The sequence below is a fragment of the Neofelis nebulosa genome, chromosome 5 (genome assembly GCF_028018385.1).
Source record: "Neofelis nebulosa isolate mNeoNeb1 chromosome 5, mNeoNeb1.pri, whole genome shotgun sequence".
NCBI classification, from domain to species: domain Eukaryota; kingdom Metazoa; phylum Chordata; class Mammalia; order Carnivora; family Felidae; genus Neofelis; species Neofelis nebulosa.
The window spans coordinates 43,874,113-43,890,143 of record NC_080786.1 but is presented as its reverse complement, the minus strand read 5'-3'; the positions used below and the strand labels follow the sequence as shown (position 1 = coordinate 43,890,143).

Below are 16,031 nucleotides of genomic sequence, written 5' to 3'. Positions count from 1 at the left end.
TTCATTCTGTTATTTGAAACTACCAAATCACTGTTACTTAGGCAGGTTGGGTGTTCCTATTTTATAGGTGAAGAAAAGCAATACTAATCTATAAAAGAAGTGAATTGATAGTTTCTAATAATCACTTAACCTTTCTACCACTTTCTTTCCTGTTCTTTTACATAGGAACTAATAAGATCTAGCTTCCGAGTTTTTTGTTTTTGTTGACTTTGGAAGAGTTTTCCTATTATTTTCAGGAGATAAAAACTGACAGCTATTTATTAGATGACTTGGTAGAAACACTGTTCATCTCAGTTCTTTCTCTCTTCACCTTTAGTAGAAATAAAATATGATGAAGTTATTTATGGAGACTATTGTGTTAATGTAGACTAGAGGGAGAATTTGAATAAACGCATAATGCTCCTCTGATGTTAACTTGAATCTGTTAACTTTATAAATTTCATTTACCCTCTGAAATAGGTCTAAATGACTTTTATTTGTACTGTATTTTCTACCATTAATATCTGCAGATGTGATTTCAAATCTGAGTCTCTGTTAGCTAGTCCAATAAGGATCTCAAAACTGGGGCTTTTAATTATTTTCTTCATTAATACCTGTCTTAAACTGAGCACAAAACCAGGGCACCTCAGTTTCTCATCTGGATCTCAAATCTTACAATTCTGAGCTGACCATGATGAGCCTGAGAGTAGCACTATTAGGTTGAACAGATAAGAAAGATTAAAGGACATGGAAGTAAAAATAAAGAGGACATGGAAGAAACTAATAACCAATACATATGATAATTTATACATGTATGTTACTGTGCAACAGGCACTATTTTAGGGGCTTTGCATATAGTAACACATTTTATCCTATGAAGTGAATTGTATTTTTGCTCGTATTTTCCAAATGAGGAAATTAAAGCATAGATGAATATTAAGTAACTTGCATAAAGTCACATAGCAAATAAGTAGCTGAATGGTATTTGAATACAGGCAGTCTCACTCCAGAGGCCATTATTTTTAGCAACTTAATCACTGTAATGTACTTTCTACACAAAATACATAAAATTTTTCATTGTGAAAGAATTATATTTTTCTCTTAGCTGCTCATTTTATTATATTGGAATTATTTTCTTTGATAAGAGTTATTCTTAGTTCTAGTTTTATATAGGTGTTTCGTTTGAATTACTGAATATTAAATTCAGTATTAAAATGATTATTATTTTAGGATGGTTTTCTTTTTCAAATTTAATAATAGTGGTACTGCATTTTGTATATAAATGTATCTGGCTATGAAAGCAAAATGCTTTTTAGGAAATTTTACTTTCATTTGTCAAATTTCCTTGAATTAAAACAAATAATAGGAAGCATTATACTGCTTTTATTAAAACTTATGTTTTCATATCTCATTTTATTTTGGTTTGATAAAAAATTTGTGTACACTTTATTTTAGAAGAAAAACTGTTGTCCAGTATATTGAAAGCAGTGATTCAGAAGAAATTGAAACAAATGAATTGCCACAGAAAATGAAAGGTAATGTGAAATGGATTTGATTTGATAATGTGTCCTTTATTCTGATTTCCTACTGTGACTATTTTTATATTTGGTTTTGTTGTAGGCAAACTGAAAAATTCACAGTCTGAGACTAAAAGAGTAAAAGGTATGTATATACATCTCAGTATCTATAATCTACTTTTAAAGATTATTAAAGTAAAACTCCATAGGTTTGTATCTCTCTAGCTTAGAATTCTTTAGTAGCAGATCTTTTTTTTAACTTATTTTTTTCTAATGTTTATTTAGTTTTGAGAGAGAGACAGAGCACGAGCAGGGGAGGGGCAGAGAGAGAGGGAGACACAGAATGTGAAACAGGCTTCAGTCTCTGAGCTGTCAGCACAGAGTCCAATGTGGGGCATAACCCACGAACCGTGAGATCATGACCTGAGCTGAAATCAGACACTTAACTGACTAAATCACTCAGGCGCCCCTCTTTAGACTCCTGTTCACATTTGAACTATTCCATGGAACTTATCAAGGGTGGTAAATGAATGAGGTAAATTGAAAGATTAGTTTCAAATTAAAATCTAAGAGAAATATTTAAACTAACTTTAAACACAGTAATTTTTACCACTTATAAAATTACTTCAATAAAACCTTATTTGTATATATATAAATTATAATTACAAAAGTTGGGTGGGAGCATCTTCTGGGTAATAATTGTTAGTTCGTATTGTCATACAGATGTAAAAATAACCAGTATCATTACTTTTATATGTTACTTTAAAACATAACTCTTTATTTTTCTTTTCTTGTAAATCAGATCATATTGTATTCCTAATTAGTTGAGAAAGTGTATTGCATTTGGAAAATAACTCGTTACCACTAACTGATCTGAAAATTTGGCAGCCTCATCATTAGAAGTCAAACACCTGTTTCCTTGAAAGTATTCTTCCACCTGGAAGCTGATTCACTTTGCATATGGCTGCTCCTACTTTCACATCTCTTCTCAAGAGAAGTAACACTTTATGATAAGTGACTACATATTCCTTCTCTGAGTTAGAATGATTCTTTTTAGTGTCAGGTCACCAGATATTTTGTTTTTATTTAGTAGTATAAGCTCTTAAGATACAGAGATATAAGCACAGGGGAGAGTTCGTTTTCTAGTATCTTAATGATTCTGTGGTTATTTCAGCAGGATCTTCTAAGGTTAAAGAAGATGCAGAATTTGCATGTGCACTTATTTCATCTACCCCTGCAACAAAAAGGAGAATGTTGAAAAAAGGTCAGTAAATCTTACGGTTTTTTAGCTTTTGTTTTTTTCACTGCAAAACAATTTTAACATGGTACAAGAAGTTTAAAAAGTAAAGAAAAGAATGGGGTGCCTGGGTGGCCCAGTGAGTTAAGCATCTGACTTCAGTCTAGGTCATGATCTCTCCATTCCCAACTTCGAGCCCCGCATTGGGCTCTGCTAACAGCTCAGAGCCTGGAGCCTGTTTCAGATTCTGTGTCTCCCTCTCTCTCTCTGCCCCTTCCCCACTCACACTCTGTCTCTCTCAAAAGTAAACATTAAAAGAAAATTTTTTTTAAAGAAAAAGGTACAGAATCCTGTTGTTCTTGGAAGTGCATGTTTATGTGTTTTCCTTCTAATACCTTTTCTTTTGTTAATTCTGTTTATTTTAGTTAGGTCAGAAATATGATGGAAAAGAGATCCTTTACTCATCTTAGTAGCAGAAATATTTTCTTCTACTGAAGGCCTAGAGCAATTGATGGCTATTTATTTTTTTCATTAAAATATATATTAGGGTTTATTTATTTTGAGAGAGCACACATGTGCAGGGAAGGGGCAGAGAGAGGGAGCAATGGCATCCTAAGTGGGCTTTGCTGTGTCAGGAGCCCTATGTGGGGCTTGATCTCATGAACCAAACTGTGACATCATGACGTGAGCCAAAATCAAGAGTTGGATGCTTAACTGACTGAGCCACCCAGGTGCCCCTTGATGGCCCTTTAAAACCTAATTTAATATGAATTCTTTAAATTGTAATATTCAGTTCTTAGTATGAGTAGAATTTTTCACTTATGAATGTGACCTTTATTATAATTTTATATTTTGTAATTCATAGGAAAACACTGTAAGACTCTAAATATTTGAGATGCAAAGAGATTGATCTCTAGGGTTAAGGAGATCTGGGATGAGTTACTATATTTCTGTCCCTTAGTCTCCTCTGTTTTACATTTTGGGGATATACCAGATAAAAGTCTGTTTCATAGCTTATGTCTAATGGTGGGGAAACATAAATAATTGAACACAGAACTTTAAATAATAAGCACTGTGAATAAAATAAAGGTGGATAGTAAAGAATGATGAAAGGGACCTGTTAAAGAGGTTATTTGATGCATCACAGAATGATGTTGGTCTAAGAATCAGACAGGAATGGAAAATAGGGGTGCCTGGATGGCTTCGTCAGCTCAGGTCACGATCTCACAATCATGGGATCAAGCCCCTTGTTGGGCTCCACACTGAACGTGGAGCTTGCTTGGGATTTTCTCTCTCTCCCTCTCTTCTGCCCTTCCCCTGCTTGTGTGCACATGTGCTCCCTCCCTCCCTCCCTTCGTAGCTCGCTCTCTCTCTCAAAAATAAATAAACTTAAAAAAAAAGGGATGGAAAATACAGGCATTTCAAGTAGAATACTCAACCCTAATTTTAGAAATTTTAAGAAATGTGGAATTTTCTGTTGAGATAGAATTAAGATAGAATTCAGTTTGAATTAAGTTCACACACAGAAAGTTCTTTTTCCTTGCAGGCACACAGCCATAATAATAGAAGAGAGAAACTGTAAAAAATCATAGCTGTGAAAAAACCCCAAAAAACAAAATAAGCATATTTCTGGAAGAAAAGCAGAATAGAAACAAAAATCAGTGAGTAGAGACAGAAGTGGTATCTTCTGGTAGACAGTGTTTTCTAAAATAAGACACAAAAAATTATAAGGAAAAAATTGATGAAATTCTACTACATTTTAAATTTCCATGCATCAAAGTGCACCATAAACGAGGTAAAAAATAAGACTGAAGAAGATATTTCTGGTAAGTGTAACTTACAAAGGATTAGCATTTAGAATGTATAAAGAAACCTCCACAAATCCATTGGAAAAAGACAATCCAGTAGGAGAAGAGCCACTAAGAATAGAAATGTACATTCCAAAGAAAGAAAACACAACCAATAAATGTGGGGAAAGATAGGCAGATTCAGTCATTGAGGAAATCAAATTAAAGGAACAGAGAGGTACTATCTCACCCATTATATTTACAAACATTTAAAAATCTCACAGTGCAAGTATAGGCAAGGTTGTGCAGCAACAGGAACTCCCAGGTACTATGGAGTTTAAATTACCATGGTATGAGCAATTGGGGCAAAAATAATGAAGATAGATAAATCACCTAGATATGTAAAAGGATACCTGAAAAAAAAGTTTTTATTGTGTTTTTTAGAAAAATGTTGAAATAATATAAATACTGTCCAGTAGGGAATGGAAAATAAAATTGTAGTGTGTCCTTTTATAGGGTGCTTGAGTATCCTTGCAGCATGGCAGCTGGCTTCCAAAGGGAGTGATCAGAGAAGGGGGGGGGTGGGAGCAGTGGGGGGGAAACTTAATCTCAGTAGTGATATATCACCATTTTTGCCATATCCCTAATAGAATGTGGGAGGGTACCATGTGAGGTTGTGACAGTCAGAAAGTGGATATTATTAGGGGCCATCTTGGAGTCTGGTTACCACATTAACTATAGCACAGATTCCAAAAACTGCATAGAACAAATGTTATCTTAATAACTACGAGTAACAAATACATATCAGGAAATATTCCAGATTTTTTCCATGTGCCCCCTCTCAATCATAGTTCTCTACCTCCCATAAGTAATCAGTGTCTAGATTTGTAGTTATTTAAAGTGACAAGGTAAAAAATAATAAATCGACAAGGTAAAAATCTAGTTCCTGTTACTTCATCATGGCTGGAAACAGAAGTCTTTCTGCTTCATTTTAATTCTTCCTAATTACTCTCTTCATAGAAGCACATATTGCCATCTCTTTATTGACTTCATATATATGCAAAAAAAGCTGAAGACTGTTTCAACTGATTCACTCTTTTAGGAGCATCTGCAGTAGAGAGTTCAAAGAAAACTGATGTTGAAGAGAGACCAAGAACAACACTGATCATCTGTCCACTTTCTGTGTTAAGCAACTGGATTGTAAGTCTTCACAGCCTTTTAAAATGTGACATAATTTATATTTTAGTTTTCATCTTGAAAAGTATTTTGTTAAAGTCATTCATTAGGAGAAATATGTTTGGTCAGCACTCTATGTCTAAGTCAAAATAATTTGTTAGGTGACTCGGGGTTTTATTTGCTGAATTGAAGTACTTCTTTTTTTTGAAGATTTATAGTAAAAGAAACATCATTAATTATTATCATAAGATTTGGTTTATAGTTCTTCCTCTGCCATTTCTGTCCCCCAAGGTAGGAAAAGTATATAATTTTAAGATTCCACTATGTTTATGAACTATTGAAAATTCTTTTCTAAGAACTACACTAGCAATATCTTTTGTTTATATAACAACTTGTAACATTTAGTGAACTCGTATGTACTCCGTTATTCCCTAAGCTCTTCTCATAGACTTTCTCGTTTAGTCCTCACAACTATTATTCTCATTTTCCTGGTGACCAAATTGAAACACAGAGAAATTCAGGAACTTGCCTAAGATCATCCAGCTAATAAATGATGGAGCTAAGATATAATCTCCAACATTCTAATTCTAGAGCCTATGCTTTTACGACTACCAGAAAATTTTTTTTCTTCCAGATTGAATTTCTATTCTAGAACATTACATTAGAATAGAACCTCTTTCTGTGTTATGTATAAGGAACAGCTTGGTTGTGTTTCCTTTCCAGTTTGAGCTTCAAGCTGCATGTTATAATGAAATAATGACTATAGGAAGCATTGTGAACATAAGGACCACTGGATGTGAACTTCTGTTCTTGCCATGTCAAAGGTTATTTGCATCTCTCCTGGCCTTTTCTCCTCTAATCTCAGAGGTGGAAGAGGTCCCACCCTTTGTAAGACCATTATCTTAGTCTAGGCATTGGATTCCATCTCTTTCCACCTTTGCATTTTATCTGTTATTTTTCTCTTTCCCTGGTTATTTAGTCTCTTCCCAGTGGCTTTTTCTTGACACATACTCAGATCTTTTTCATTTTTAACTACTTCCTCTTGATTATTTCTCACCTCTAAGTTGCTGCTCTTATCCTTTCCTTCTCTGTTGTACCTTTTGGGGTTTAATTTCCACTTTGTGCTTTTACTTCTTAGCCTATAATCTGGCTTCTGCCACTTGTTCTCTAACTTGCTTTGGAAAAGATTAGTAGTTATTGTCTAATTGTCAATTCTGTGCCTCTTTATTTTCTTCTTGACTTTTATGTACTTTTGCCTTCTTTGGTTCTTTTTATTATAAGTTTTTGGTGTATATATATAGATTTTTAAAATTAACATCTTTTTCTGATTTGTGTGTCATTTTTCCTCTTGAGACTAGAGTGAGGTTTAGTTCCCTCTTGCTCTTTTTTTAATTCCAAAAAAACTATCCTCTTTTTTTTGAGATGTAGTTCATTGTGGGAAGGACAGTACACAGATACTAGAATGACAGTTTCAGGGTGAGGTTTACAAGTATTAAGGAAGTATAAACAGAACTATGAGTTTTTAAGAGCTTGGGTTCAGGATATGTTTTTTAAAAGTGGCTGGTCAGTATTTCATTATAATTTAATATTTGGAAAACAGCAAAATTTTTATAATATAAATTTCAGAAAGGAAACCTTGGCCAAGTCTTGCCTACTGAGATTATGGAGAAAACTGATTTTTTAAGGAATGAGAGCTGGTTGGGCATATATGGAATCCTGGCTGAGATTAAAATTTTGCAATCTCTCAATAAGCTAATTCTTCCTAACCCCCAAGTAAATGACCTAGCACCCTAATGAGTAGGCTAGAACTACCTTATCATCCTTTTGTTGTCTTCAGATCTGGGAAGGAATACAGTTAAAGCTGTAAGAGACCATCACACTTCCACCACATATTTATTCTGAATACTTGGACAAGTTACTTCTCCTCCCAATGGAAAACAAAATAGTATCTATTTTATTCATATACAGCACTTAGCACAGTGACTAGAAACTCAATACTGTAACTCTCTTTTTCCAGGAAAGTTAATTTTTTTCTATTTCAGTTCTAGTCCTTTCACAAATACGTTTTTTTTTTTCCATTTCAAAGCAGCCCATTGATTCAGTTTTCTATTGGATTCTTTCTCTTTTCCTTTTCCACCGGTTCTCTTAATAAAATTCTCTGCATTTTCACCTTAAGTCTTTCATGTTTTATCCTCTTTTCTTAATATTTATTCCTTCACTATTTCAGGTATCATTCTCTCTTCAGCTCATAGTAGTCTGGTTTTTGCTCTCACCCTCTATAGTAACTATGAAGGCCTTCAGTGACCTCATTGTTGCCGTGTCCGCTGAGTTCCCTTTTTCTTTACTTCTGCTCTTTTTCTTTTTACAGCATTTTGTTATGTTTTATTTTGTAAGACATTTGTAGGCTCCGTGCAGTTAGTACAGAGCCTGACGTGGGGCTCAAACTCAAAACCATAAGATCATGCATGACCTGAGCCAAAATCGAGTCAGATGCTTAACCAACTGAACCACCCAGGTGCCCCTAGACCTTTTTCAGAGAGAGGGAATGAACATAAATTACAAGCTAAAAAAAATCTACCTTGTATTTTCTTGAAATTTTAATACTTTTCCCCTCCCCACCCTGTCCAGTTTTGTTGCTCCCCCAGGTTTCTGACCACTACTTTTCTCCCATGGTTTCTATTTAGTCTGCCTTTCCCCCCTGCTTAACAAGCACGGTATCTTTTTTGAAATATTAGAAAATTTTTTAAGCAAATCTGCATTTACTTAAACAAGATTCAAGAATTTCAAAAGTTTGCCACATTTGCTTTGTTTTTTTCTTTGCTGGAATATTTTAAATCCTGTCCTAGTAGAAACAGAGGCTGACTGTTTAAATACTATAATTTTGTAGGCTCTTCCCCTAACCTTCTTTTCTCATTATACATGTTCTTAGAATATCTTACTCATTCCTAAGCTTCGTGTACTGTCTGCTGATAACTTTATAAAGTCCATCTCTACATTGTATTACAGGCCAATATTTAAATATTTGTAGTATACATCTCTAGTCAGACATTCTGTAGTGGCCAAAAATTTTAAATGTCTAAAATAGTAATACTGTCTTTTTCTCATTTTTATACCTACTTTCCCCTTCTTTTTTTAAACTTACATCTTTATCACACAGTTCTAGGCACTCACTTTAAGTATTAAGGGCTTTTTTTTGTTCTTTGTTTTTTTCATATCCCATATTTATGAGTCCTCAAGTCCCATCAGTCTCTTTTTTTTGGTATTTTTCTTTCATACCTGTCCTTTTTATTCTCTTCTTACTTCTGACATTCTGGTTTAGGGGTTTATCACCTCCTACCTAAGAGTGAGAGCTTTGTTTCTCTGGTGTCCTTTTTTCCCCCAATCTAATCATGATTTTTTTTTTCCTGCTCAGTCTCTCAGACCTATTGTTTTCATGATTTAAAAAAAAGTCAAGTGCTTTAAATTGATTATGTCCTCAGAGAGGGCAGGGACTAGGTCTTATTTTTCTTTTTAGCTATACCACCCTTCTGGTTGATAATCTGACCGATAGTAGGCCTGTGATAAATGAATAAAAGTAGATACTGAGCTTGAATCTCTGCCTACATTCTTGAAAATATTTGTTGTTCTTTTGCTGTTTAATTTTGATATTATCAAGTTTACTTCCTGGGAGCAGTAGAGCCTTTCTGTTAATACTAAATTTTTAAAAAATTAATTACTGTTTAAAAGACATTTGGTTGTTTTTCCTTCTAAAAATGAAGTGGCTGCTCATTGGTAGGGCCAGGCAAAATTTATATAGTGTATTATTATGGCATATATGTCAGTTTTCCTGACAATACAATAATAATTAGTGTTGTTATTATCATGGTTGTTATTTTAGTTTAGATAGCAGGAAACTTGATTTTATGCAATTTTAATAGTTTGATTTGTGATACTACTGCCAGGACAATACTTTTTTATATTATACCTGACACTAATCTGCTTACTATTTAAAATATTTCTAATTTTCTTCTAGGATCAATTTGGACAACATATAAAATCAGATGTGCACTTGAATTTTTATGTTTATTATGGTCCTGACCGTATAAGAGACCCAACCTTGCTTTCAAAACAAGATATTGTTTTGACTACATACAACATTTTAACTCATGACTATGGAGTAAGTATGCTGAGACTCCTATTTCAGAAGTTGAATTTGAGAAATACACTTCAGGTTTCTAAAGTATTCTAAAAATCAGACTTTGTGCTCTTTTTTTCTAAATACTTAAGAATATGTAGGAAGTAAATAGGAGATTGTTTCTTAATACTCTGCAAAAAAAGTTCAGCTTTCTTCAGCTAATTATGAATATTTTCCATTTAGAACACTTAAAGCTACAGTTTTACATTGGAATTGTAACTAAGTTTAGATAGCAGTTTGTAAGTGAATTCTATGTTTTCTTGTATTCTAGAATATTATTTTCTATCACAAAGATTTAATTATCTCAGTTTAAAAATAAACTTTTTTTAAATAGCTGAAATTTATGAGTTTCCTGATTCATTTAAAAGTTTAATTTTTGTTTGTTTGCCTATTCCAGTCATTAAAATGTTTTTCAAAATACCTTATTGTCAAAATTTTGGTCTTCTGGTAAGAACGTTAACTATTACATAAAAGAAACTAATTATGTTAAATTCAATAATTCTTACTACTGAAAATTTTTCTATCATTGCAGTTTTAATCTGAGGTGAAATTAGCTCAGTGTATTGAACCAAAATCGCAGTAGAGAGCTAGACTACCTAGGTTTGAATGCTAGCTCTGCTATTTCCTAGCTGTAGTACTTTGAGTAACATACGTACTTCACACCTTGGTGCTTCAGTTTTCTCATCTGTAAAATAGGAGTAACAATAATATTTTGTAAGCTTTTGAGCATTTAGCAATTAAAGAAATTGTTTTTAATGTTTATTTTTGAGAGAAAGAGACAGTGTGAGTAGAGGGGCAGAGAGAGAGGGGACACAGAATTGGAAGCAGACTCCAGGCTCTGAGCAGTCAGCACAGAGCCCGACACTGGGCTCAAACTCAAGAGTGGTGAGATCATGACCTGCACTGAAGTTAGACACTTAACCAACTGAGCCACCCAGGCACCCCGAGCATTCAGTAACTTAACGTGTGTACTGCTTAAAGCAGTATCTACCACATAGTAAGCGTTGATGCTAAAAAATAGTAGCAATGTGTATTTACCAAATTACGTGAAATACTGTTTTACTTCCCTGTGTTTTTAATTCACATGAAACATTTATTTCAGACTAAAGGTGATAGTCCATTACATAGCATAAGGTGGCTAAGAGTGATCCTGGATGAAGGACATGCGATAAGAAATCCAAATGCTCAGCAGACAAAAGCTGTACTTGATTTAGAAGCAGAGAGAAGATGGGTATTAACAGGTAAAAAGGTTATATTTAAAAAATTCTCAAATATGTATCATTAAGTGAGTTAGGTAACTTGTAAGTTTTATGTGAATATAAAAAGTTTGTTCTGTAATTAATCATTGAGATCATTTAATAAAATATTTTGACTTGTTCTTCACAGTTCCCCATGCTATGGCAACATTGAATAATATAATGGAACAATCACTAGATTTCTTTTTGAACCTTGGAGATTGAATAGACACTTTAATTCTCAATCAGAATCTTGATTTCCCTATTTCTCATCTTGAAGCCAAGCTTGTGTGCTACTTGTGACGCCTGTACTAGAAAATGGGGAAGAAGATATAAACTCAAAGTCATTTTTTCCTTCTTGTTAGTACTGCTGGTTTAAAATCAAATAAATACATGTTCTTGGATAAGGAGAAAGTTGAATTCACTGGGCTGTGGTTTTTTTCTTTATTAGTATGGCAAGTAAGAGCTAAAAATTAGAGCAAAACTGTATTTTGAGATTGTGTATGTATTTAACAAAGGATTATAGTTACAGCTTGATAGCGGGTGTGCCTAGTACAGAATGCCTATTTTCAACTGTTGTTTTCTCTGATTGGGTCAGATGGATATTCTGAATGGATATTCTGGTTGTGGAGTTACAACAGTTTTCTGTTATTTTTAGGTACTCCGATTCAGAATTCTTTGAAGGATTTGTGGTCTCTTCTTTCCTTTTTAAAACTTAAGCCATTTCTTGATAGAGAATGGTGGCATAGAACAATACAGCGTCCTGTCACAATGGGAGATGAAGGGGGACTTAGGTAAGTAATTTCATGAAAACGGATTAATATTAGCAACAAATAACTGTAAGCAGCTTGAACCAATTGCCACTTTGAATACTATTTTAACTTCACTGTTGGCTTTCTTCTCCCAAAAGCATTTATAGCTTCATGCCTTTGGCTCTCAGAACCTAATGATAGTTGGCTGGGAAGACAAAGATTTCTAACTACCACTAAAACAAGCTTTTCCTTTCTTTGATATTAGTCTAACTAAAAGGAAAGGCAGAGCTTTATGGTCTTTGTGTGTTGCTATTACCCCTGAAACCACCATTAATTGGTTAAACAGTGGCAGGAAAAACTATATGCTCTGAACATCCAGTATGCACTAAATTTTCATAACTTAGCTCGTATAACTTTATGTAGTGGTAATCGAATGGTAGGATATACACTCGCATCAATAAGAGAGAAAGCTATTTCTCATGGAGACATAAATAAAATTCAACTTGGTGATAGCCATTTCACAGGGTACTCCTCTAATAATGTGGTTTAAGGTTTTTGGCTAGAGCAGTGGTTTTCAGCGTTTGGGATCCATTAGCAGGTTGTGAAATCATTATAAAGATGGCAGCTAGCCTTATAAAACAAAGTGAAGTAGAATAGAAGGTTTAAGAAAATAGAGCATATCACACATAGTAAGTATTGTTTTTGTGAGATGTTTCTGTTATATGTGTATGTGTGTTTATATAATAACGTTTGCTGGATGGTATGTGTTTCTTACTGTGGTTATAGGGAAAAAGGTTCAGAAGCCACCAACCTAGTTTGTAGTACTGTCTGCTTGCTTTTCAGAACCAACTATGTAAATTATAATTTAAGAAATTTTATTTATATTTCAGTGTTAGGAAAAACTTTCCCTTAAAGAATTGATGTGCCTCCTTTTTTTCTGATAATGAGAAGGGAGTATAAAGGTTGTAGAACCTAGAAGGCATTTCTCCCTTCTTCTGAATTGTCACATTGTGTTTTAATTTTTTTGGCAATTTTAAATTTTTTTAAATTTTTTACTTTGTAAAAATTACTTATTTTGTACTGTGATTTTCATATTACTGAAAAAATGTTTTTGAAAGTAAGATGTTTTCTCATTTGGAGTTTATGAAATTTAGTATAATGCCTTGCAATTACTGTAGGTACTTAAGAATTTGAGTGTTGAATATTGAGTGATGTAGTTAACAGAAATAAGTAAAAAGGTTAGTGATTAGAACAAAAATGGGGAGAAGAAAAATAAAGGCAAGATAGAAGATTAGACTGTGACAAGTATTGAGTTGAGGGCAATCAGTGCATCGTTGCTACAATTTTGTATTTGTAGAATATATTTCTTATGATATCATATTGGATAAAACTCCAAATAAGGGATTTTTAAAAAACTTACTAGGTTATAAAACAGTAATATATTAAAATACTTTTTTTTGTTGTTGTTAAGTCAGCTTACACAGAAATGAAAAGTTATGTAATTATTTGTTTTATTTTGACTAGGCGTTTACAATCCCTAATTAAAAATATTACTCTTAGAAGAACAAAGACCAGCAAAATTAAAGGAAAACCTGTTTTGGAGTTACCAGAACGTAAAGTATTTATTCAGCACATTACACTTTCAGATGAAGAGAGAAAAATTTATCAGTCTGTAAAAAATGAAGGCAGAGCTACTATTGGAAGGTATGGAAAAAAGAAAGCCATTTTAGAAAATAATTTTTATTTTCTTTCCTATTTAACTGAATAGTATTTTTTAGAAATGTCAGCAGTAAAGTCTGAAGTATACTGAAAGATAATATGCTTCTTTATTTAAATTGTTTTTCATGAATTTGTAGTTGAAGTAAATGAAATTGTATTACAACTTACCAGGTAAGTAATTCCTTAAGTTAGGAAAAAAAATGAAATGATGAATTATGAATGGCTAGTTAGAAGACCTTGTTTGTTCTATTCCTGGCTCTCTATCATGGGAGTAGATAAAAACATTGAGGGAAGTATATATATAGAGAGAGAGAGACAGAGAGAGATAAAAAACCTATTTAAGGACCAAAACTTTGGGGAATGTCCACATTTAAGAAGTAGGAAAATAAAGAGAAGTTTATGTAGAAGATTCTATCAAGGGCAGAATTATGAAGAAAAGTAAAGAAAACTGTTGGAGAAAGCGGGAATGGTTAGGAGTGTCAGATAGTATGGAGACTTAGAAAAGCCATTTAAATGGTGATTCAGGAGTTATTGGTGTAAAATCTTAACATAGGTTCACCAGAATAGTGAGGTGTGTACCAAATTGTAGGTGTAAGGGAATTGCAAAGAAGTAGCAGCTGTAGGTAGGGGTAGACCACTTTCATGAAGTTTGTAAACAGAAGAAGAAAGTGAGACTGGTACATAGGATTGCTGGTTGGTTGCTCTGTCAATGTTTTGCATTTTATTTGAAAAATCTGCCTTGAGAAAAGAAAGCATAGAAGAGACTACACATAGAAAAGAGAATAAAGCAGATTGGTGGATAAAAACGAAGCCTAGTGGGGGGTAAAGAGTGCAGTCAGTGAAATATGAGACAAAGGGTATCTACAGAGAAAGGTGGTGGGAAGTTGAAGATAGCTGGATTTGCAGCCATTATAAAAAGTTGTTAAAGTTCTTAGAGTGGGATATAGGCTTCATGTAGTATTGAATATACGTAGACTTTCCAACAACACGTGAAATCTGGGACTTTCCAACAACGTGTGAAATCTGGGGAATAGGAGCTGATGACGTAGATTATAAAGGGATTGGGGATTGGTAGAAGGTGAGAAATTCTAGTCCAAGCAAGAACATGTTTGATGGTAGTGCTTATGGAACCAGAATGAGTAGGAGACAAGTAAAGGCAAAAGAGGGCTGAAAAAATAGGCGAATCTTCAAGATACGAGAACTTCATTGAAATACGAAGCAGGTTTAACAGGAATTAGTTTGAAAAAGATTATTCTAACTAAGTGATTTCAGATATCAGAATTTTGCAGTGGTGATTGAAATTTCCTTCATACTCATTCTTTCAACCAGAATTTATTAAGTGCCTGTGTAATACATTTTGAGATACAACATAATAAAATAGACAAAAGTCTTTACCGTCAATGAGTTTATATTTTAATGGCAGGAAACAGACAATTAAAAAAAAATTAAATTTTGGGGCGCCTGGGTGGCGCAGTCGGTTAAGCGTCCGACTTCAGCCAGGTCACGATCTCGCGGTCTGTGAGTTCGAGCCCCGCGTCAGGCTCTGGGCTGATGGCTCGGAGCCTGGAGCCTGTTTCCGATTCTGTGTCTCCCTCTCTCTCTCTGCCCCTCCCCCGTTCATGCTCTGTCTCTCTCTGTCCCAAAAATAAATTAAAAAAAAAAAAAAAAAAAAAAATTAAATTTTATGGAAAAAAACTAAAGCAGAGAAAGGGGATAGGAAGTGTTGAAGCTAATAGGTTATTCAGTGAAGACCTTACTGAGGTGGTATGTGGAAATAGGTCTAAAAGAGACTGAAACTGGGGACATTTCAGAGGGAACAGCAAGTATAAAGACCCTGAGTTGGGAGCATGTTTGGTGAGCTTAGAAAGCAAACGGAGGCAAGTGTGGCTGGATGATATGAGCTAGATGGAATAGCAATGATGTCAGAGAGAGATTAGAGTGGGGACTACATGGTGGTTTTGTAAGGCATTACTGCATATTTCAAGGACTTTGGCTCTTACTTTCTTTAGTTTAGAAAACTTTGAAGGGTTTTGAGCCAGGAGAGTGATATAATCTTATATTTTAAAAGGATCACTGACTGCTGTGTTAAGATTTAGATTCTAGGAGTACGGGCATAGATAGGGAGAAGAGTGGCAGTAGTCAAAGTAAGAGATCATGGTGGTTTTCACTACAGTAGAGTGGTGATGAAGGGGGTGAAAAATGGTTGGATTCTGTCATAGTTTGAAGGCAGAGCCAACAGAACTTGCTGATGGGGAGGGAGACAGGAGTCAAAGATAACACTGAGCTTTTTCACATGAATGTGACTAGAAAGTTGAAATTACCATTTGCAGAAATAGGTCTGTGGGAGGAGCAGAGTTTTTTCAGGAAAGATCGGAAGTTCAGTTTTGGACCCATTGACTGATGCCTGTGAAACTTCTAAGTGGAGATGTCTCATATATAGGAAACTAGTGTTCAT

General features: G+C 34.1%; 1 protein-coding gene across 6 annotated transcripts in view; it reads left to right on the top strand.

Annotated features, from left to right (window-relative positions):
• Nucleotides 1-16,031, top strand: part of HLTF (helicase like transcription factor) — a 52,212-nt gene that overhangs the window by 21,420 nt on the left and 14,761 nt on the right. For 4 of the 6 annotated variants that reach the window (XM_058730172.1, XM_058730168.1, XM_058730169.1 and 1 more), the window contains exons 11-18: nucleotides 1,435-1,514; nucleotides 1,600-1,641; nucleotides 2,671-2,760; nucleotides 5,623-5,720; nucleotides 9,709-9,852; nucleotides 10,973-11,111; nucleotides 11,764-11,899; nucleotides 13,382-13,561. In XM_058730172.1, the coding sequence (XP_058586155.1) occupies nucleotides 1,435-1,514; nucleotides 1,600-1,641; nucleotides 2,671-2,760; nucleotides 5,623-5,720; nucleotides 9,709-9,852; nucleotides 10,973-11,111; nucleotides 11,764-11,899; nucleotides 13,382-13,561 (909 nt within the window). The remainder of the gene's footprint in view (nucleotides 1-1,434; nucleotides 1,515-1,599; nucleotides 1,642-2,670; nucleotides 2,761-5,622; nucleotides 5,721-9,708; nucleotides 9,853-10,972; nucleotides 11,112-11,763; nucleotides 11,900-13,381; nucleotides 13,562-16,031) is intronic. The other 2 variants (XM_058730171.1, XM_058730173.1) reach the window with 1 other exon arrangement.